Source organism: Spodoptera frugiperda, chromosome 4 (assembly GCF_023101765.2).
Source record: "Spodoptera frugiperda isolate SF20-4 chromosome 4, AGI-APGP_CSIRO_Sfru_2.0, whole genome shotgun sequence".
NCBI classification, from domain to species: Eukaryota; Metazoa; Arthropoda; class Insecta; order Lepidoptera; family Noctuidae; genus Spodoptera; species Spodoptera frugiperda.
Window position 1 is genome coordinate 6,089,956 of NC_064215.1, and position 21,464 is coordinate 6,111,419.

The window sequence follows — 21,464 nt, forward strand, 5'->3', positions numbered from 1 at the left end:
TCGAAAAGTTTATGTAAATTAACCGTTCACGGTTATAATTTTTGAACACAAGTACAAAGATTTAGTTATAAGATCATGAATCTTCTACTTACGTTGTAACTACTAACTGCCAAAGTCATTCGTACTAACAGCTCTATGTGAATACAAGTCAAGACAACGCCCAGTTGGTCAGAATAAGCATGAAAGCGCGTCCAAGGTCGATCAAACCTTAACATTTTGTTTACCGGCCGCACCACTGCAAAAAATAAACTCGAAGTTTTTATGTCACTCACACCAACAAACTCGTACTTACCATATCTCGCTGCAGGTTCACATTTACTGCACTACTTTTTTATGTTTTGTAGACCGAAATAGCATTATTTTGTATCGATTTCCTCTTTTTTACTTTATACCTAATTTAAGACTTAAGACAAGTAACTTTACGATCTTTATTTGAATGGTTTAATTAATGTATGAAAATTCCCGATTAGAAATTTATGTATTGTTCATCTCCGAAGAGTTGCATATTTATAATGTCTACTTTTGATCAGTTATTTTATGAATCCCATAACATAGAGGATGAAGAAATTGCCAAAATCCAATAACAGCTCAATAATACTTTGCAATACTTTTTTTGACTGCCTCGTTGGTCGAGTGGTCGCAAGTGCAACTACTGGACAAGAGGTCTCGGGTTCGATTCCCGGGTCGGGCACAAGTACTACTGCGCTTTTTTTCAAAAAACTCAGTAGTAGCACAGAGTCCGGAATTGTGGCCAGTATATGGCAATAGGCTCACCTCCTATTACATGGGACTTATGGCACAAATGATGAAAAGTGGGTGTACATTGTATAGCAGCATTGAAGACGTGACGTTTTGGGTGTGTAATACTTTACATGACCCGGGAATCAGACCCAAAATCCATTCAATCTAGCTTATAGATCCTTCACATACTAAGATTCATTATAAATAAGTATACAATAAATACGATTGACAGTGCACCAAATACTAGTAACTTACGTACTCGTATAATGACCAAGATTGTTTATAACACACAAAAGTAGATAAATCGTCTCAGATAAGCTGTAATTGAATTTAATCTTTTCATTCGGTCTCAACATTGTATTTTATCCGCAATAAGTCACAATGAAGCGATATTTCCTTTTATCGAAGGATGATAATAAGTAAATGCTACCTGATGTACTGGTAGAGAAATACAGAGGTAGGTAATTAGTAGGAGAAGTCGACAAGTTAATGATGCCTCGTACTACACACGAAGTTGATATAGAATATTAATATTTTTGTATGCTATCAAACATTTTAATAGTTTTTTTAATGCAGCAAAGTCAAAGCATTTATTTCAATTATCCTAAATTAGGCACTTTTAAAACGTCAAATTGAAATCTCCGTCAGTCTGTCTATCAGTAAAGCTAGGTGCTCCATCTCCATCTACCGAGCAAATGTTTTGCATTTTGCATTTACAATGTTTTCAATTTTTCATCCGAAAAAGGGGACTATTAAAACTTAGATTTAATGAATCAATAACATATACTTCTTATTTCAGATTCTATCTACTGTCGAAATCTCCTAAATTATTTTAACCTGATATGAAGATTTATTCATACACTCATTAATTCTATAAGCGTCGCCTACGACGTTAGATGTATGTACAGTACAAACTTACATGTTAGATGTTAAAGGAGTTTGCGTTGCGTGTCCGAGAATTCTGTTCAACATTTTAGCCCTACAATGTAAAAAAATAACAAAATATTGTAATAAAGTGAACTTATTGCGTGTACTGTCACGAAACTTGTCGAACTTGACTTTCATTTCAGTGCTTTTAGTACATCGCAGGCAGTATAAATACATTCGCAAACCAAAAGAAAGCATCAGTCACATCTTATTCCCTTGTCGTTCGCATCTGAATATACACAGACCACGATGAATTCGCTGGTGGTGTTCTTATCTGTGGTGGCGCTCGTCGCTGGCAAGCCCTCAGGACTCATCACGTCACCAATCATCTCCACTCCTTTGGCCTACGCAGCGCCTGCCTACTACTCAGCACCGGCCCTGTACTCCGCACCCGCAGCCGTATCCAGCCAATCGCGCCTTGACATCAAGTCTTCCCCAGCAGTGGTGACCACATCGATCGAGCCAATTGCCCGCACTGTCATCTCCGAGCCTGCAGTAATTTCTCCTCCAACTATCCTCCCCGCTCCCATCGCACCTGCTGCCGTCTCCAGCCAGTCTCGCATTGACATCAAGACGTCGCCCGCAATCACCAGCACGGTGGTATCAGCGCCCGTGGCCTACAGCGCTCCTCTTGCCCTCGCCTACAAAGCGCCTACCTTCGTGAAGACTTTCGCTCCCGCATTCTCCGCTGCCATCGCTGCACCTGCTGTGCCCCTGGACACCCCTGAAGTGATCGCTGCCCGTGCTGAGCACTTTGAAGCTAAGGCTCTGGCTGGTGCCCACCTCATCAAGAAGCGCTCTGCTCCTCTGATCGCCGCACCCGTGCTGTCCCACTTGGCTTCTCCCGTGATCTCCACCTACGCTGCTGCCCCCGTCGTGCACGCTCCCCTGGCGTACTCCGCGCCCATCGCTATCTCAACTCCTTTGATCACCAAGGCCTACAGCGTGCACCCCTGGTGAGCGCTACCACGATAACGGGGAATTTATTCCTCGGTTCAGATTTGGCGAATGACGAACGATATAATGACTTGTAAATAAAATACCTAAAAAAATACATATTATTTTCTTTTATCTCTATCAACCTAACTAACCTAACCTAGTATACTAAGTTATTATTAGTTTTAAATCGAATTAAGAAATCAGTCTCAGCTGCCAACATAGTATTTAACACAAACGATTGATTGAATGATTGGCTACGTCAAGCTTACTTAAATAGAAGGCTAAATATGTATCTTTAATAACAATAATCGGGAAACCTCGCGAACTTATCAAGGATATTTGGAGGCCTACAAAATTAAACAAAGTTTACTACGAACTTGTACGGTCTACTAACAAAATTCAATACACATTTCGAAGTTTCCTTTATTCATCAGAAATTTATTTCTTTCTACGAATCTTCTTGTTCCTGGAAATTATTATTTTATTTTATTTTCAGCCATGATCGTCCCACTGCGAGACAAAGGTCTCCTTACCCTCCTTCCACTCCTCTCTGTGTAAAGCTTTTTGCGGCCAATCCTTGTCATAGATGTCGAATTCGTCCCACTATCTCTTTTTGGGCCTGACGCGAAATTATATGAATAGGAAATGTGACGTACTTACAATTTACTATTACGTTTTTAATTACTACTCGTTCACTAAACAGCAGCTTCCGCAAAAACAATTTTAACAAAGTAATGTGGAATGGTTCTATCAACAGCACTTCTTGATATCTCATTATTATTTTATTACATTTATCGACATTTCAAAAAAACTTATTGAATTGTTTAGTTCTCTTTCCAATACGTCTATGCGTTTAAAAGAAACTTTTTAAATATTGACACGTGAACCATTTCCAATTGTTTTCCATTGCTCTCCTACGTCACGTTTGCGAATCGGAATTGCGCAAGATTTTTCAAACGTGCTCTTTGATGACTTTTGATCGTTCTGTGGAAACTTTCTTTAGTAAAAAGCAATCTTATTTTAATTGCTTTTTTACTAGAATATTTTCAATTTTCCTCTACAAAACTAAAACACGTGTATAACTTTACTTGCAGACTATTATTTTACAACTTTTAATTTGATCGACAGTTTGTTTGAGAAATCATGCAGCTACAAATTGTTATCTTATTTAGAAGAACCAAGGGGTCACTAAAATTATAGTCAAAAGTCAAAGCATTTATTTCAACTAAATCATTATCAGGTACTTTTGAAACGTCAACGAATGAATAGTCTATCGGTCTGTCCGACAGTGAAGCTAGGTGGTCGTTTCAAATTGTACATCCGAATGAGGAACAACGAGCAATAAACTCCATACACTCTATGTATACAGACGCCAGGAGGTTTATCTAATCCAATCTTTCTTTATTTAATACATACTATTCATGATTTTTACGTGTATCAATCAGTCAATAAATAGATTTAGTCAATGCCTGATTGTTTGTACGAAACCAAAAATACAACTTTTTGAAACTTTTAGATAATATTTTGTTAGTCAGTTAATGCTTCCAGAGCTGTGGACTGCCTAGCGGGATTGCCGGGGCTTGAAAAGTAGGAACGGGGTGGTGTTTAGTCAGTAAAATTCTGGCACTCCCTCTCGCCTCACCCAAGGTGGGAGAAGTCATTAGATGATTTTCCACCCCATAAAAAAAAACACAGTAGCTGCTTGCTATACGTTGTCTTTATTTTAGCTTTGTATTGTACGCGCGTGCAAGAGATTGCTAATAAGATTACATCGATTGCTATGAAGACGTTCAAGTTAAGAGGATCAATCATCTCAATAAGTTGAGCAAAATATTATGTTACGGTAATAATATAACATCACGACAATATCTTCAGGGAGCTATCAATGGAGTACTTCAGTACTTGTGGAATCGCAAGTATAGAAAAATGAAATAATAGGAGATGTTTTTTTTTTTTATTTAAAAAAACGTGGCCCCTCACTTTTATTTTCTCCTGCGTCATGGTTGCGTTTATAAACACACAAGTTCACATATACCTGACACCCAGACCCGAAACAACAATTTGTGGATCACACAAAGAGTTGCTCCGTGCGAGAATCGAACCCGCTACACGTTGCGCTGCATTCGGTTACCCAGCCACCGCACCAACCCTGTAGTCAAAGTAAGTGTTTGTGCTGTGGGACTCAATTTCTATAATTCCATTTTTCAGATATCAAAATTCTAATAATACTTTGAAACAGGAGGTGAACCAAAAACCGCGTTGAAAAATCTACCTGACTACTCGCCTAACTAAACCATTGGATCCTATAGTATAGATCAAAAGAAACTTGAAATATTAACTCACAGTTCAATTACATGCTCAAAATAATGGCTCTATCCAAACCTAATACAAAACCTAAACAATATGCAAAATATATGTATCTAAGGACAACACTAAATGTCAAGTTTGTCGGTTTAACTAGTTATTAAATTAGTATTGCGTGCCGCGGTACTGACATTTGTGTGCATAATGCCAACTTGTTGATGCTATCACTCGTGCTTCGAGTGTACCACTTAGATAAGAAAGCGTGACACATTCAACAGACCATATAAGAATTAAATCTAAGACCTAAGCTGTTTTTGTTTTGAAATGTTTAGACAGGAGTACTATACCTAATATTATTAGATGATATACATAGAATCTATTATTTTCGCGTACATATTCTTGTTATATAAGTAACGAACTTTTTTCTTCTGGATTTTTCGCGATCTTTACGTTGAAACTGTGATGACAATATCACCAAGATTGATCGGTGTAAATGTAAACAAAGATGAGTGTAGCATAATTTTAAGAGTGATTACTCAAACACGTAATTTGATAATACTTTTTAAGGGACTTGGAAATTACATAATACTCACGCTCAGGAGTAGTACAATAATATCTTGGTTATGAATATTTGTTTCTTATACCAACCAGCAAATAATTTTGGTTTGAACCGACTACTAATAAAATTGGCCTGTTTATTAAATTAAATTAAATATTCTTTATTCCAGGCATTTCAAACCCATAAGATACACATACACATATTATATCGATTAATAAGTTAAAAATAAAAATAATGAAAGATTCAAATAATGATAAGTTACATATAATGACTAACGACGACTATAACATCACCCACATAGTTAAACACAAGGAACTCGACAATCAATTGTCTTTAATGTAATGCACACCTTGGATGTCATGCGACAGTTGTCAGTTTGTCACTGTCCGTAAATCGATTCCGGAACCTAATCACACATGACAAAAAATCTTCGCTAGCTAGAATAAAATTATTAGATGGCTTAAATATCAAAGTATAGATAGTAGTTTTGAAGGTTGTTGGGGCAGCACATGTTTTGGTAATGAGTACTTGCTCAACGCTTCGTATAAAAGGATCCGTCACAGCGTGTTAGACATCAGTTGATCCAACTTCTTCAGTTCGATAACAACACAGACCACTTCAACATGTACAAGCTGGTGGTGTTGCTCTCCGTCGCGGCCATGGCTGCCGCCAAACCCGGCCTTGTGGCGCCCGTCGCCTACAGCGCCGTGGTCCCGGCATCCAGCTCGGTGTCGCAGTACAGCTCCAGCGTGGTGCACGGCTCCCCTGCCGTCGGTGTCGTCGCCCCCGCTGTCTACTCTGCCCCATCTGTCTACTCTGTACCCGCTGTATATGGTGCTCACGCCGTGGCCCCCGTCGCCCTCGCTCAAGCTCCTCACTCCCCCGCTGTCGTCCTGGATGCCGTCAACGGAGTTCCCCTCGACACCCCTGAAGTAGTTGCCGCTCGTGCCGCCCACTACACAGCCAAGGCTCTGTCTGGCTACCACCACCTGAAGAAGCGGTCCGTCGCAGTTGCTCCCGTTGCCTACAGCTCGGTCGTGTCCCCCGTGGCTTACTCCAGCCCCGTGGTGTCTGCTTACTCCAGCCCCGCTGTAGTCTCCGCCTACTCCACTCCCGTTGTCTCCGCTTATTCCGGATACTCCCCTGTGGTGTCTGCATACTCTGCCCCCCTGTCCTACTCCGCTGTATACCCCAAGGCCCTCAGCGTCCACCCCTACTAAATAAATCAAACCTGTCTAAAATTGTACAAAACCAACTTGTAATGAATTTATCACTGCCGAATTAAACGATTGATTATTATACACTATATCATTTTTATTTTATACCTGTACACTATACCTACGTTATACTTCCAACGAACACTGTATTTTCTTAGACGTCATACTCCTTGCGAATATTATATTAAACAAATCTCAATTTACTTGAAGAGAACAGGGTCGGCTCGTGCGAAGGATTATAACAACATCGGATTATAGTCCGTTCCCAAATAATTTCACTAAGTACTTTATAAAATACAAATTTTGTAAAATAAATTCGCTCAAAAAATACTATTAGAAGCAAATATGAACATTCATAATCATTTTTAATATTATCATACCAACAATATGATAAGTTTCTATTCGCACTCATAGCAAATAAGAATGTATCGACTGATAAAAACTGCCTTATTTTAATGAATTGTGTTAAAAACATATGCACGGAAGTATGAAAATCGACAACGATCACGTTTACATAATAATTTATGCGTTTAATACAAGTATCTCTAGTGTTTATAACAGCTGTAAAAAATAACCCCAATTAAGTTTTAAGGCTATTGCTTTGGTGTAAGACATAAACAAATTTTAACTGTCCTTCAGGCGAATTAGATTTATAAATTATTATTCAACCTGGGTTACTGAGTTCCTGGTAGTGAGTAATACTAGCCTAAATACATTATTTCTTTATTAATTTAATTTTATTATTTCCTACATTCACTTTTTGTTGTGAACTACTATGCTTTTGTGTGTTTAATATAATATTTATGACCAAGGAATTATACTTGTTACATGCAGTACAAGCTTATTACCAGAAAGTTTCAATCGTTGACTACATGTGTAAATAATGCATTTTCCTTAACACAGCATTAGTAAAAAATCTTACCGCCGCACTCAGAGTCATTTAATGGTTACTAACCCAGTCCTTAGCAATTGTTTTCCAAACAAAATCGTTATTAAGGAATAATTTAAGTAATCATTAAATGTGTCTGAGTGTGGCAGTTAATCTTTTGAATAAGTTTTAGATAGTCTTTAACCTAGAACTTTCATGATATTAAGGAAACTCTCAGGAAAGTCATTAAATGTCAATAAAAATACAATATAATTATCACATCTTTATTTGCAAATTATTTACTATACACTACTATCCATACATTCAGTTATGATACAATTTATTAACATCAAGCAAGATCGTGACTAGTAGTGGCCAAAACCGTGACCGTGACCGTCGCCGTAGCCGTGGCCGAAACCATGGCCATAACCATGGCCGTCTCCATGTCCATAGAGCCCACCTCCTAGACCACCGCCTAGACCACCGCCAAATCCACCACCGAAGTGCAGTGGGGCAGCAGCTACCACTTTGGCTACGACGGGCTGCACTACTGCAGTAGTAACAACAGCTGGTGAAGAGTGCACATCCAGTCGAGACTGATGAGACACCGCCACGGGTGCCACGTGGGCGACGTGGGCCACGGGAGCAACGTGAGCCACATGAGCCACATGAGCTACTGGAGCGACGACATGAGGAGACCGCTTGTGAACGTGATGGCCAAGTCCTCCGTGACCAAGATCGCCGTGACCAAGACCGCCATGACCAAGTCCTCCGTGGCCAAGATCACCACCGTGTCCAAGACCGCCATGACCAAGACCACCATGACCAAGACCGCCATGACCAAGACCGCCCAAGCCAAGTCCAGCGTGTCCAATTCCAGCATGTCCAAGTCCAGCATGACCAAATCCAGCGTGGCCAATGCCAGCGTGACCTAGTCCAGCATGACCAAGCCCTCCGTAGCCCAGTCCGCCGTAGCCGTATCCTCCAAATCCATGTCCGCCATAACCATGACCAGCATAGCCAGCCACCACAGGTGCTGCGACTACTGGTGCCACCACTGCGGCGTGGTGAGCCACTACTGGCACTGCATGGCCATGGCACAAAGCCAATGAAGCTAACAACACTACAGCCCGGAACATCTTCAACTTATTTCTCGATCACAAATCTGATTGAACTGCAAGAGCTGACTGATTTCCCAACTGAAAATCTACCTTCTTATACCCCAAATGCTGATTCAGAGTGACAGGATTCAAACTATTAATACCTTTTGTCATTCTATTCAATGTTGTGATTGTTGTCACAAAAAACTTGGAATTCGCCAGTTTATAAGAATACAAATACCTAAACCAAATTACTTTTTATAAACACAATAGACAAACTACGTGTTTATAAATGTTATCGCATTTCTTACAATAGACCCTGAATTAACTTCGGAAATAAATGCGTGCAGTACTATGAATAAATAACAACTATGATTCACGCATTAATTTAAGTAATATAGCGCATCAATCAAAAATGTTAATGAGTGACGTTTGTATATTGCATCTGAATCCGGCCAGTGCCCCGGGGCCGCAGCGTCAGTGACGCAACGACCCGTCCAATAGCTGTGGCCGAGAACTTGAACCCGTTGCGCTTGCGCACTACGTAACAACAACCGTTATGTGGCTATAAAATAACGTCTCATCTGCCTCTAGTAAACACTCCAGGTTAAGTTCAAGTAACAAAATGATTAGGTTACTGTTATTTGTGGGTGTACTGTGTGAAGTGTACGGAGATTTAGTGCCTTTGATATACGCGGCACCGAGTGCGGTGTCCCATCAATCCAGGATAGACATCAAGCACAGTCCAGGTTTCGTGGCTGGACCGTTGATATATAGTCCGGCAGCAACTGTATATGCTAACCAACAACTTGAGAACAAAGTGCGTGAGGCAGTGATAACGCCAGTATTCACAGCAGATACAATATTAACACCAGTGGCGTTAAGCTTTTTTCACAATCTTCCGTTGGCAAGGGCGCTTGAACATCCCATATCGATAGATAAAGCACAAGAGAATAATGCAGAGAATTATGAATTTGTGAATGCGGTAGCAACAAGTGATGAAAACAACAATGTGATAGTAACAGAAATTCCTGAACAAGAAAAATTAAATCAAGGAGATAAGCAGCCCGCGTCAGATAAGATCATCATAGTAGCTTACGATGACAACAGTAAAGTAGTAAGCACTACCAATGATCCACCAATAGAAGATGTCACAGAAGAAGCTGTATTAAATTAATTAGATTCAAATGAGATCTAAGACTGGTATTTTTATGCAAATTTAATGTAAAAAATATTTAGCGATGATAATGTTTTACTTTATGGATATATAACTTGTGGAAAGTAAAATGCCTTTAAGAATTGATACGTTGTACTACGGGACGGCTACACAAATAGCAAGTAAGACTTGTGACAGAGATTTGTCATTGTATGAATGTAATATTTGATTTATGTATTTCCAAATATGCTTAGATATAAGTTAATTTATATTGTGAAGTAATAAAGATGCTATCCTATGGGTTGTTATGTTTTAGTGTAAGTACTAATTTTCACCCCTTTACTTTCATACTCCATTTTTTTAAACAATAAAATAATGCAGTTTCATTTGAAATTTACACATGTTACTTGGTTTTTTATTCTATGTACCACTTAATGTGTTTCAATATAGTAAAAATTAAAAATAAATTTGAAATGTGATATGTGAAAATAAAAATTAAGAATTAAAAAGTAAAATGTGTACACTGAAGAGAATTAAAACATAAAAATATGACGAATATTTCATAAACAAATCTCAACGAATAACAACCATTAAACAAATACTAGCGAGGTTTGGTTCTTTGATGTATTTCAATACGATTGGAAAGGTTTATTGTATGGCTTGGCAAAAAACGCCTTTGTTCCTATATAGTTAAGGAAATGTATACAATAGAACACGCCGGTAACACACGTGACTTGGAAGGGTGCATTACTTCTGCTTCCTAAGGGTTGTATAAACGTGAGCTTCAAACTCTAAACGAATGTGACGTAGGCTTCTCTTCATTTCAGGAAATTACATCGCTTTTACTTGCTTTTCTCCGTATTATTACCACAAACGTAATAGTGTGGTCCTAAATATTATTCTGAGGTGTAAGTTGTCCAAACATTGGCATTGGAAACTTCCATTCGTCGAAATATGAATTAGTTACTTATTTACTAATTTATACAACCATATCTAAATGCTCATTAGTTTATTTATTACTCATTAAATCATTAAACATCGAGAAACGTACGAGTACAAGTGACACACGACACCACTACTTTACCACATAACAATGTTCCTTATATGGTAAAACAGTTTAATGGCCTGAATGCTTTACATTCCACTTCACGGTGAATTTATTGGCTTGTGTGTGGTGCATAATCTTGAAACATGCCATATAGATACAGAGGAGGATGCGTAACTAGTTTATAAATAAAACGGGTATTTAAAAAATCCAGAGTTTATTAATCAGTCATCAATATTATGTACATTCATGGAACTATTTCAGATTAATGACAATTTTGAATTTGAAGTCTCCTTTAGTGAAGGATTTTACAGCTGTTCCGTTGAGCAAAGGCTTACTTGTACAGGTGGGATACAGCAAGAGGAGTAGAGTAGGCAATGGGCGCGGAGTAGGCAAAGGAAGAGTAGGGGATGTGAGATGTTTGGAGGTCAACTCGGGACTGATGGGAGTACGCAGCAGGGGCGATGTAAGTGTTCAACAGACCAGCTGACCGCTTCTTGATCAGATGGGCGTAGGCAAGGGGCTGAGAGATCACTGGAGCATGAGCGAGAACTGGGGCAGTCGCGGTATAGGTGGATGCAATAAGAGGAGTGTGAGCGGCGTAGGTGGTGGGCGTGTAGTAAGTCGTAGGGAACAAAGGTGCTGACCTCTTCTTGATCAGATGTACGGCAGGCACTGCAGGCACTGACGCGATGGGCGCTGGCAGGATTGTGGCACCGTGTAGGAGCGGCGCGTTGTACGTGGTGGCAGCGTAGTAGTTAGCAGGGTAGTATGCAGCAGGCGAGGCGTACGTCAGAGGGAACTGGGCAGATCGTTTCTTGATGAAATGGGTGTACGCCAGAGGAGCCTGGTAGAAGAGCGGCGAGGGATGGATCACAGTGCTGTCCTGTTTCGCGATGGTAGTCGCAGCGGGAGCCAAGTACGTTGTGTACTGCGTGATGGGCGCAGCAATTAGAGCACCGGGCTCAGCGACCGCGGCGGCGAAGAAAGCGCACAATACCACCAACTTGAACATCTTGGTCTGTATTGTATTGTTGCTCGGATGAACGACTGATGCCTTGCCAATGTGTCGCTTCGTATTTATAGAAAGTATCCTACACTAAAGCTAAGGGCGATCTCGTTTTGCAAACCGGTGCATGTCGGCCGTTCAGGAAGCTGATATTTAAAAACCACGAGGTCGTCTACAGTCCCGACTGGCCAGTTCATCATCGTCTTAATGCTTTTGTTGCAATACATATGCCAACGAGCCGACAAAGTAATTGAGACAGTTCAGTCAACGCTCCCGTACGCAAAATACCAGCCCGATACGAGCCGCGCCATATGTAAACTAGCCGATAAAGTATCTCTTCAATCAAGTATTTCATTCAATACAGATAATTTCAATTACTTTTCTACTACATAGGTACTTACTTGTGCTTCACGACATAATGTCTTCTTAGTCTACTCCTAGCAGCAATTTTAAAATCCATATTTTGTTCTTAGTACTTTTGCCTTTCTGGAAATATGGAGTACATAATAAACGTGGTGACAAAAAGATTTCATGTGAAAACGATGAAAGTTTCAAAATATTCTTTTGTTTGGAACTTTCATTGCCACGCCATTTATTTAGGTGGTCGTCTGTCGCCGGGTCCCTGTTACTACCCCCGTGACGCTCTAAGATTATATCTACGTGAAAATTATTTGAATAATGTATTTAAGCTCATTAGCATACAATACGTTATTCTCATACGTATGACGTATCAGTAGACACTGCCCTACTTGTTTAATACAATAATTTTGATAAAACCGTCTTCCTTCAATTGTGTCCCTACAATAAAACATTTTACCGAGAATTTTGTGTAAATAATAGCTCCACTGTTACCATGACAGTTTCTTATATTATTCCATTAGGGTCAATTTACATTTTATATTATACTTCAATAACAAGGCTTATGTTTAAATTGTAGGCAGAGAGGTTCGCAACTATACCATTTTAATCTTTAAAACAGCATACTGTAACTAAGAAGTTTTTACTAAAAATCGATGACGTCATTTCTTCTCCCGACATGGTGGTTGTACCTCGTGCTAGGTAGCCACACTTACGACCACGTGGCTGTCCATTTTCCTGTAAGGAAAATACCTGACGACTTCGAGAGGGTAATTTAAAGGGTGACTCTGAATTCTATAAATAGAAGGTGAAAGTAGAGAATAGACTAAAGTATATTTTTAAAATAGAATAGGATATCTTTTTTATATTGTGTGCTATGATGCAATCAGAGTTTACGTGCAGAAGTATGAATGTGTTTGTAAACATACGTTCTAACGTATAGTGTAAGAACGTATGCTTGATTGTTTCTCTACTTTTCCGCCTGCAATGTCGTCTTATCCTCAATCTTTCTTTTTCATATTGCTCCACTGTCTAAACTATTTTGGTTTCATTTTTTCCTGTATTAACTATGTATTAAATAGTAACTATAGAAAATCATAGTGCATATTACATAGAAAATCTGTGGGCCAATCCACTTGCAACTCCTCTGATGTTGTGAATGTCCACGGCTTAGTTTACCATAAAGATTTTTTAATATGTACTTACTTTTCTCGATCCTTAATATACATTTTTATGTGGGAAAATCATCTAATGACTACTCTCGCCTTGGGCTAGGCGAGATAGAGTGTCAGATCTAACTGACTAAACCATCCTACTCCTGCTTTTCGAGCCAAAACCTGGGTAACCCCTAAGAAATGCAGACTCTTCGATCCTTGTATTGGCTGACCAAAATCAACATTTTTCAATGCGACAGCGTTTGACAAAATACGACTATAAATACTCCCATTCAAAAGATTCGACCAACTAGGACAATTGTTATGTTTATCTATTCATATTACTATGTAAAACTGTTATCAAATTCCAGCCATACTGAGAATTTCACACTAACAAACTGATTCTAAAATCAATAGTAAGTCCTTGTACAAGCGAATATTTAGTCGCTAGGCACACGACATTCGTTGTTTATATGTCGTCACTGTATTACTGTCCCCTATTTTAGTAATGGATAGATCTAAAATAGGTAAGTAGATTATAATTAAATATAGATCACTGACTTGAATGATCAATCTAGTTGAAATCCTTGTATCATGTCTTGATCTAAATTGTGATTTAAAACTAGGTAATAGATACTTGATTGTTGTATGTAAATATTTTTTCTATGTTCGGACTTTTTGGTATTTAAAATTATAATTAGTTACACTAAACTCCATAGAGTGCTGCTAATAAGAATACTTAGTATAAAACTTAATATAGAAAAGGCAATAATAATCTCACGTGGTATTCACAGCCAAAACATTTTATCAAAAATGTGAGTGCTTTAATAATAGACGCATGACAATGAGATGTCGTACCGCGACTGTGTTCAGCCATGTAGGCAATTGCAATATGCATAATTATGAAGTTTACAATATCTGGCGCTGACGTCCACTCCAGCCATGCCTACAATAATAATAAATCCACACATGACCACTTAATTAAATCATTGTTTACAAACATACAAAGAACGATCGACTGAACTTTATAAAAGTGGTTCGCTCAGGGTCGACGATGTGTTCCGGCAACGCCTGTAATGTCACTAGTTTCATTACACTAATATATAAGGAGATCACTACTGTACGAATGCATCAGTGCATCTGAGCTCAGATACAACACAGACCTCTCCACATACAACATGCTGAAGCTGGTGGTGTTGTCTTGCTTGGTGGCGGCCGCAGCAGCCGGCGCGCTCTTACCGTACGCGGCGCCCCTCGCCTACACGGCGCCCCTCGCCTACTCCGCGCCCTTCGCCTACTCAGCGCCCATACTGGCCCCCTACGCCCCTAACTACCGCGGCCCTCTGTCCCTGGCGCCCGGCCAGCCCGCCAACATCCTCGGAGCCGACGGCAGGCCGCTCGACACCTTGGACGTGAACCTGGACCGCTCCGCGCACTACACCGCCAAGGCTTTGGACAACGCCGGCCTCCACATCTTGAAGAAGCGCTCCGCTCCCCTGATCGCGCCCATCAGCCGCGTGGCGGTCGCTGCTCCCCTGGTCCACAGCTACGCTGCTCCCTTGGCTTACTCCGCGCCCATCTACAGCTCCCGCCTGGCTGTGGCTCCCATCAGCTACGCCGCCCCCTACGCTCAATACTGGAAATGAAGAACTTTGCACTGACAAACTATAAATAAACCGACTACCGAATTTAATATTTTGTTTTAATATTTCATTTTATTCCTTAAATGTGTGTTGCTTTTCGACCTGCCTCCTTTTTGAAATTAATAATTACCAAATGTGCCGTTTACATTTCGAAATAGAGATCTATGAACAGAGACGTAAATTGACCATAATTATTGTGATTTTTATTTCTGAGTCTGAATTTGTAAGGCTGAATCGACTTAAGTAAATATGTACTAAGTTTTATTCTAATTAATGCATTTATAACGTAAACAAGTTATGAAAATTCAGAATCGAAAATCGTGATGAAATTCAGGGCCTATCTAATCTTAACACTAACTAGTATTTAAAGAGGAGTTCTTCAAAATACGAATAATATAGCTTCAATGTGTCGAAATTATACAAAAAATCTAGTACTGCAGATGACAGGCTACAATAATTTTTTGCTATCAAAAAGCACTGTAAGATGGTTTATCACATTATTAATTTAAACATTGACAAATTATATTATTTGTAACATAACAATAAGTAATTACATGACAGAATAATGATTGTATAGTATTAACATACTTGTCGACATTGCAAATTATACGGCAGTCTATCATTCGCGGCAAATAAATATTAATGATAACGTATCTAGAGGACACACTTCCCTAATGAACAAGTAAAGGGATTGACTTTTATACAGTTTATATTAAATTCTCCGACAGATAGACAAATAGACTGCCATGTTGGTCGAGTGGTCGCAAGTGCGACTGCCTAGCAGATGGTTCTGGGTTCGATTCCTAGATTGGGTAAAGTTTTCTTGATAATTTAACTTAAAGTAATGACACGAAATTTAATATCGTATTCCGTATATTGCAATAGGGTTATTCCCTATTACACGGGACTCATATTACAACTGGAGAAAAGGAGAAATACCTGAACCATTTAGAACATTATTAAGTTATATCAGAAAGAGTCAGCAATTTTCCTTTAATATATACCAAGCACATTTTATACTCAAATGGGTAGGCTGACATGTTTATGTAAGTATCCCTGTTTTCACCAGTAACGTTATAAGTCTTGTGATGATAATCGAGCCTTCTGCTACTGGCAGCAATAGGCTAGTGTCCAACTAATAAAAAAAATTATGGATCGCCAGTTATGAGTTGTGACTTCGTCATAATATTTTTGCGTCAAATAGCATATGTACTTATTACTAGAAAATTTGCGAGAAAAAGATACGAAAATAAATACATTGACAAACCAATCAACGAAAGTGTCGTTCTTTTTAAATATTTTATTGTATTCAATGGCTGAATTAATTTATTTTTAATTAAAGAAACTACCCTATTGCAGACTCGTGTGATATTACAGAGAAATAGGACCACTTGCTCTACCAGTCGTCCTTTTGTATTGAATAGTCTATTTATCGACGAAGGCTACATAATATCACGCTATATCAAATAGGAGTCAAATACACCAAAACAAACATTCAGAAATTGATAGTACATCCTGAGCTGCGGACATCAGGATATATATCATAGCAGGAAAGTAGGAGTAGGAACGGGTGGTTTTTAGAGAAGTATTTGGACGACTTTCCACCCTTAAAAAAATGGGCTGAATCTATACTAATATTATAAAGCTGAAGAGTTTGTTTGTTTGTTTGTTTGTTTGAACGCGCTAATCTCCGGAACCACTGGTCCGATTTGAATAATTCCTTTTGTTGTATAGTGCATAAATCGAAGAAGGCCATAGGTTATATAACATCACGCTATGACCAATGGCAGCCAAGCAGAGCGGGTGAAACCGCGCGAAAGTAGCTAGTAAATAATAATTGACTAAAAAGCGATCTTTTACGAACTACCCTTGGATGGATAGGCAGTAAGGAAAAACATGGAGAAGGGTAGAACGCGATGTACCTACTGATATTTATACCTACTTAAAATAAATAAATAATTTATATATGAGAATATAAATAAATACCTGTGCGTAAATAAAAATGAGAACAAGTAGCTTATCAGTAGAACCAACTTATGAGATAGGTAGTGCAGTTAAACTAAACTCATGAAAGATGCGAGAGATTGAGCACATCGCATCATATATTCTGAAAAAAACCAGTAGTACCACCCACTTCAAAATGGAAAACCAGTAAATCTGAAGTATATTATGTCTATATCTTTATATATATAATTCTTCTGTACGTGTGTATGTCACTGAACTTCTCTTAAACGACTGGACCGATTTTGATGAATTTTTTTGTGTGTGTTCAAGGGGATCTGAGAATGGTTTAGATTCACAATTTTGTCCGCTGGACAATGTTTTTTTAATTCATTTTTAATTAATTAGTAGTTGTTGATTTTGGAATGTTTTACATTGGATACGACAGACGGCGCTACCATCGCAGTGTCAAATATTAATGACGTTAGATATTGTCATAACATTTGAATAATAATTTTCATCAAAATGGTCCAGAATGTTTTAGCTTATTAATAAAATTTAAAATTTTCAAATTAAAGACGTGTAGACAGGACAACGTCTATCGGGTCCGCTAGTTAAACTATAAATTACTCACAGAAACACATTAAATTATTGATATGTTCGGTTTTTCCTACCTACACGTATTTTATTAATAGGTACTAATGCTCTACAAACACGACAGGAACTGATACTTTTAATATATCAAATGGTCCGTATGAACTTTGTTTTCTTAAAAGAAAAGTAGTCTTTTCATGGCCACTTCGGTATCGCCCATCAAGTAATCTTATCACACTAGTATATAAAGCGTCTGTCAGGCCACAAGTGCATCAGTGCATCTGAGCTCAGATACAACACAGACCTCTCCACATACAACATGCTGAAGCTGGTGGTGTTGTCTTGCTTGGTGGCGGCCGCAGCAGCCGGCGCGCTCTTGCCGTACGCGGCGCCCCTCGCCTACACGGCGCCCCTCGCCTACTCGGCGCCCTTCGCGTACGCGGCGCCAGTGGTGGCCCCCTACGGTTCCAACTACCGTGGCCCCCTGTCCCTGGCACCTGGCCAGCCCGCCAACATCCTCGCTGCTGATGGCAGGCCACTAGACACCTTGGACGTGAACCTGGACCGCTCCGCGCACTTCACTGCCAAGGCTCTGGACCACGCCGGCCTCCACATCTTGAAGAAGCGCTCCGCTCCCCTGATCGCGCCCATCAGCCGCGTGGCGGTCGCTGCTCCCCTGGTCCACAGCTACACCGCTCCCTTGGCTTACTCCGCGCCCGTCTACAGCTCCCGCCTGGCTGTGGCTCCCATCAGCTACGCTGCTGCCCCCGTTGCTCACTACTGGAAATGAAGAACTTACGACAGTCCACTGATCAATTGTAAATAAACCGACTACCGAATAATTATTTACGTACTTTTTATTGAACTCCAAAAACCGATAATGATTTTAATATTATTACAAGTAGCTTATTTGGGTCCTTAGGATTTAAGACAAAATAATTTCTGAAATATTTTGACTTCAATTGGTGATTGTAGAGACATAATACATATTTGTCAACCTTTGTCTTAATCAAACTGAACTTACAATATACCGTACTGTATTACATTCTAGATCCTTTGACAACACAAAAATACAAAAAACATTGTCATAAGAAGTAAATATAATTTACTTCAGTTGTTTAATTGACAGGGTACCGGCAGACCTTCAGCTATCAGATGTCAGCTACACGTAATCGAGAGACATGTTGCGTATTGAAATAAATATTGTTTGTTCGCACCTAACGACACAGACACGCGACACGTAATACTGCCCAGACACTGTCATTTACATCACACGAGACCTCGAAGGGAAGCCAGATTAAAGAAAATTTTCCATATTTTATGTATGAGCTTTTTTGTTTATTATATCAAGGAATACAATACAATGAAATTCAGTAAACTGTTCAACATTCAGTCTTTGAATCAAGAATCAATTTGAACTACTTTTAAACTAGAAGCACTTAAAATTTTTATTCCGCACTATTTGGCATCACTCTTAGAAAGGAATCCTCGGCAGCCTCGACTGCGACCACTCGACTGACTAGGCAGGGTTTGAAAAATCAGACGTCATCAAATTCAATGATTTCTTATGAATACACATTATAAAAATATTTGTAATTTATGTCCATAATGTGCATACATGTTTGAATATTGGCATACGCACCCTGGTAAGACAATGCCTTTTTTTGAGGGACAAGCCCTCTACATCCCCCAACCGTTGCAAGTCCTGTAAGCCAGGATCTACTGAAGATACACCCATGAAACCACCGGAACACTGAAGTCTGGCGCTACTAGAGACATGGATAACTGTCTTGGATCCCGTAACGAAATAAATCAGAAGAAATAATTAGAGAAGAACAAAAGAAAACGATAGTTTGCACGTGACAATGCCATTATTGAAATATAACATGGGGCTATGTTATTTTAATCTTTCCATGATCACTTAGGTCGATTTTACCTCGATGACTCATCTTTCGTCATTCGTTCCTGATTTATATATTTTAATCCTTAATTAGATCCCTTATCGCAGCTACATCGTTGGTTACCACAAGCGTGACTGCTGAAATTCCTGGATCTCTCATAGCACTATTGGGTATTTTCCCGAGTCCCGAACAGTGGGTGTTACATTTAAGTGTATATTTGCTTGTGCCTTTGAAGATTCGAGGATATTATGTAATAATGGTATGTAACATTATGTTGAAGTTATGAATGCGTATTTATAAGTATTAACCACGAAGTTCTTTTTAAAGTGAAAACCAATATCTATGTTATTACGTATGTATTATGTATTACGTATGTATCATCAGTAAATCTATCAATCCATTGAACCCTAATTAGCTTAAGCAAGAAAATTTACAATTGTAGAAGGTAATTAGTAGTCAGCCTACGCCATAATGTAGCAATTGATAAATAATAACCATTTGAATTTCAATGATTGAAGTGTAGTACAGGTATTAGGATGTCTATAGTCAATTAATTGATTTATCAATTTTAGTAACTATCGCTCGAATACTGAAAAGCTACTCAATTTTAGGTTGTACTTAAATATCGTGCTATCTCTGTCATTTTATAAAGAATTGATAGCGACAGAACTAGTCTGGAGAACGTCTTAAAATTGAGGAGCGTTTGAGTATTTGGACATATTTGACATTGAACATAGTCAAATAGTCCTGGCCTGTCTATACAGGCCTTAGGATTCAAGAATCTCCCTCCGTCTCCGTAGGATTCAAATTTTCCTAAGTAAGGGATTCTTAGGTAATTTAGTTCTCAATTAAATTGTTTTCACACAAGCACTTAATTCAAATCTTCCTGTCAGGTAATTTAGTTCTCAATTAAATCGTTTTCACACAAACAGTTCTAAATCGTTTGTCATATAATTAAACAGTATTATGTATCAAAATATCGAGTAGATTGAGTGATATGGGCGGCTGCTTAAGTCAAGTGCGATATGATAATAGGCACAGAGTATGCCAGTAAAATAATAAACTTACCTGTAGCTTTTTGAAATCAATAAAAACGAAATAATTTAATTGGTAGTCGGTTTATTTATAATTGATCAGTGGACTAAGTTCTTCATTTCCAGTATTGAGCGTAGGGGGCGGCGTAGCTGATGGGAGCCACAGCCAGGCGGGAGCTGTAGACGGGCGCGGAGTAAGCCAAGGGAGCGGCGTAGCTGTGGACCAGGGGAGCAGCGACCGCCACACGGCTGATGGGCGCGATCAGGGGAGCGGAGCGCTTCTTCAAGATGTGGAGGCCGGCGTTGTCCAAAGCCTTGGCGGTGTAGTGCGCGGAGCGGTCCAGGTTCACGTCCAAGGTGTCGAGGGGCCTGCCGTCGGCTCCGAGGATGTTGGCGGGCTGGCCGGGCGCCAGGGACAGAGGGCCGCGGTAGTTGGGGGCGTAGGGGGCCAGTATGGGCGCTGAGTAGGCGAAGGGTGCGGAGTAGGCGAGGGGCGCCGTGTAGGCGAGGGGCGCCGCGTACGGCAAGAGCGCGCCGGCTGCTGCGGCCGCCACCAAGCAAGACAACACCACCAGCTTCAGCATGTTGTATGTGGAGAGGTCTGTGTTGTATCTGAGCTCAGATGCACTGATGCACTTGTGGCGTGACAGACGCTTTATATACTAGTGTGATAAGATTACTTGATAGGCGTCAGTGGAATGCATCGTTGACCATGAAAAGACCACTTTTCTCCGACGAACAAAGTAAATAAGCCGAACTATCTTGAAGTGTGTGACATTTGTCGTAACGATTAATTACGTCAAGCACTGCACAAAGATAATGTATGCCATTTATCAACGCCGAAACGTATGCTTAATAAAAACTTAAACTTCCTGTATTGTACGTACACTACGTAACATGTAACAAGTAAATAGGCTAAAGTTAAACCTTGTTTCAAAAGACAACATGTAAACTCGTTGTATGTATTTTACCAGA

At 39.5% G+C, this 21,464-nt stretch overlaps 6 protein-coding genes across 6 annotated transcripts; 3 read left to right on the forward strand and 3 right to left on the reverse strand.

The window, feature by feature from the left end:
* Positions 1-1,848: 1,848 nt before the first annotated feature.
* On the forward strand, positions 1,849-2,723 carry LOC118272927 (cuticle protein 16.5-like). The gene has a single exon (XM_035589654.2). It carries the CDS (start codon positions 1,918-1,920, stop codon positions 2,626-2,628), a length of 711 nt encoding a protein of 236 aa, XP_035445547.2. The 5' UTR covers positions 1,849-1,917; the 3' UTR covers positions 2,629-2,723.
* Positions 2,724-5,971: 3,248 nt separating this feature from the next.
* Positions 5,972-6,776, forward strand: LOC118274334 (cuticle protein LPCP-23). The gene has a single exon (XM_035591799.2). The coding sequence runs from the start codon at positions 6,094-6,096 to the stop codon at positions 6,688-6,690; it is 597 nt and encodes a 198-aa protein (XP_035447692.2). The 5' UTR covers positions 5,972-6,093; the 3' UTR covers positions 6,691-6,776.
* A 1,049-nt stretch (positions 6,777-7,825) lies between these two features.
* LOC118273856 (cuticle protein 65-like) lies at positions 7,826-8,799 on the reverse strand. The gene has a single exon (XM_035591026.2). The coding sequence runs from the start codon at positions 8,692-8,694 to the stop codon at positions 7,921-7,923; it is 774 nt and encodes a 257-aa protein (XP_035446919.2). The 5' UTR covers positions 8,695-8,799; the 3' UTR covers positions 7,826-7,920.
* Positions 8,800-11,056: 2,257 nt separating this feature from the next.
* On the reverse strand, positions 11,057-11,926 carry LOC118272368 (uncharacterized). Its single transcript, XM_035588814.2, has one exon. The coding sequence runs from the start codon at positions 11,869-11,871 to the stop codon at positions 11,191-11,193; it is 681 nt and encodes a 226-aa protein (XP_035444707.1). The 5' UTR covers positions 11,872-11,926; the 3' UTR covers positions 11,057-11,190.
* Positions 11,927-14,486: 2,560 nt separating this feature from the next.
* On the forward strand, positions 14,487-18,399 carry LOC118273870 (uncharacterized). The gene is made up of 2 exons (XM_035591041.2): positions 14,487-14,884; positions 17,976-18,399. Exons 1-2 carry the CDS (start codon positions 14,555-14,557, stop codon positions 18,342-18,344), a joined length of 699 nt encoding a protein of 232 aa, XP_035446934.2. The 5' UTR covers positions 14,487-14,554; the 3' UTR covers positions 18,345-18,399.
* Positions 18,400-20,557: 2,158 nt separating this feature from the next.
* LOC118272373 (cuticle protein 21-like) lies at positions 20,558-21,130 on the reverse strand. Its single transcript, XM_035588818.2, has one exon. The coding sequence runs from the start codon at positions 21,071-21,073 to the stop codon at positions 20,606-20,608; it is 468 nt and encodes a 155-aa protein (XP_035444711.2). The 5' UTR covers positions 21,074-21,130; the 3' UTR covers positions 20,558-20,605.
* Positions 21,131-21,464: the final 334 nt, after the last annotated feature.

What these genes read in the sequence shown, in the direction of transcription:
- LOC118272927 (XM_035589654.2), top strand. Translation starts at nt 1,918, where the DNA reads ATGAATTCGCTGGTGGTGTTCTTATCTGTGGTGGCGCTCGTCGCTGGC.
- LOC118274334 (XM_035591799.2), top strand. Translation starts at nt 6,094, where the DNA reads ATGTACAAGCTGGTGGTGTTGCTCTCCGTCGCGGCCATGGCTGCCGCC.
- LOC118273856 (XM_035591026.2), bottom strand. Translation starts at nt 8,694, where the DNA reads ATGTTCCGGGCTGTAGTGTTGTTAGCTTCATTGGCTTTGTGCCATGGC.
- LOC118272368 (XM_035588814.2), bottom strand. Translation starts at nt 11,871, where the DNA reads ATGTTCAAGTTGGTGGTATTGTGCGCTTTCTTCGCCGCCGCGGTCGCT.
- LOC118273870 (XM_035591041.2), top strand. Translation starts at nt 14,555, where the DNA reads ATGCTGAAGCTGGTGGTGTTGTCTTGCTTGGTGGCGGCCGCAGCAGCC. An exon ending in CCGCTCCCCTGATCGCGCCC is followed by an intron (nt 14,885 to 17,975) that starts ATCAGCCGCGTG and finishes CCCCTCGCCTAC; the next exon opens with TCGGCGCCCTTCGCGTACGC.
- LOC118272373 (XM_035588818.2), bottom strand. Translation starts at nt 21,073, where the DNA reads ATGCTGAAGCTGGTGGTGTTGTCTTGCTTGGTGGCGGCCGCAGCAGCC.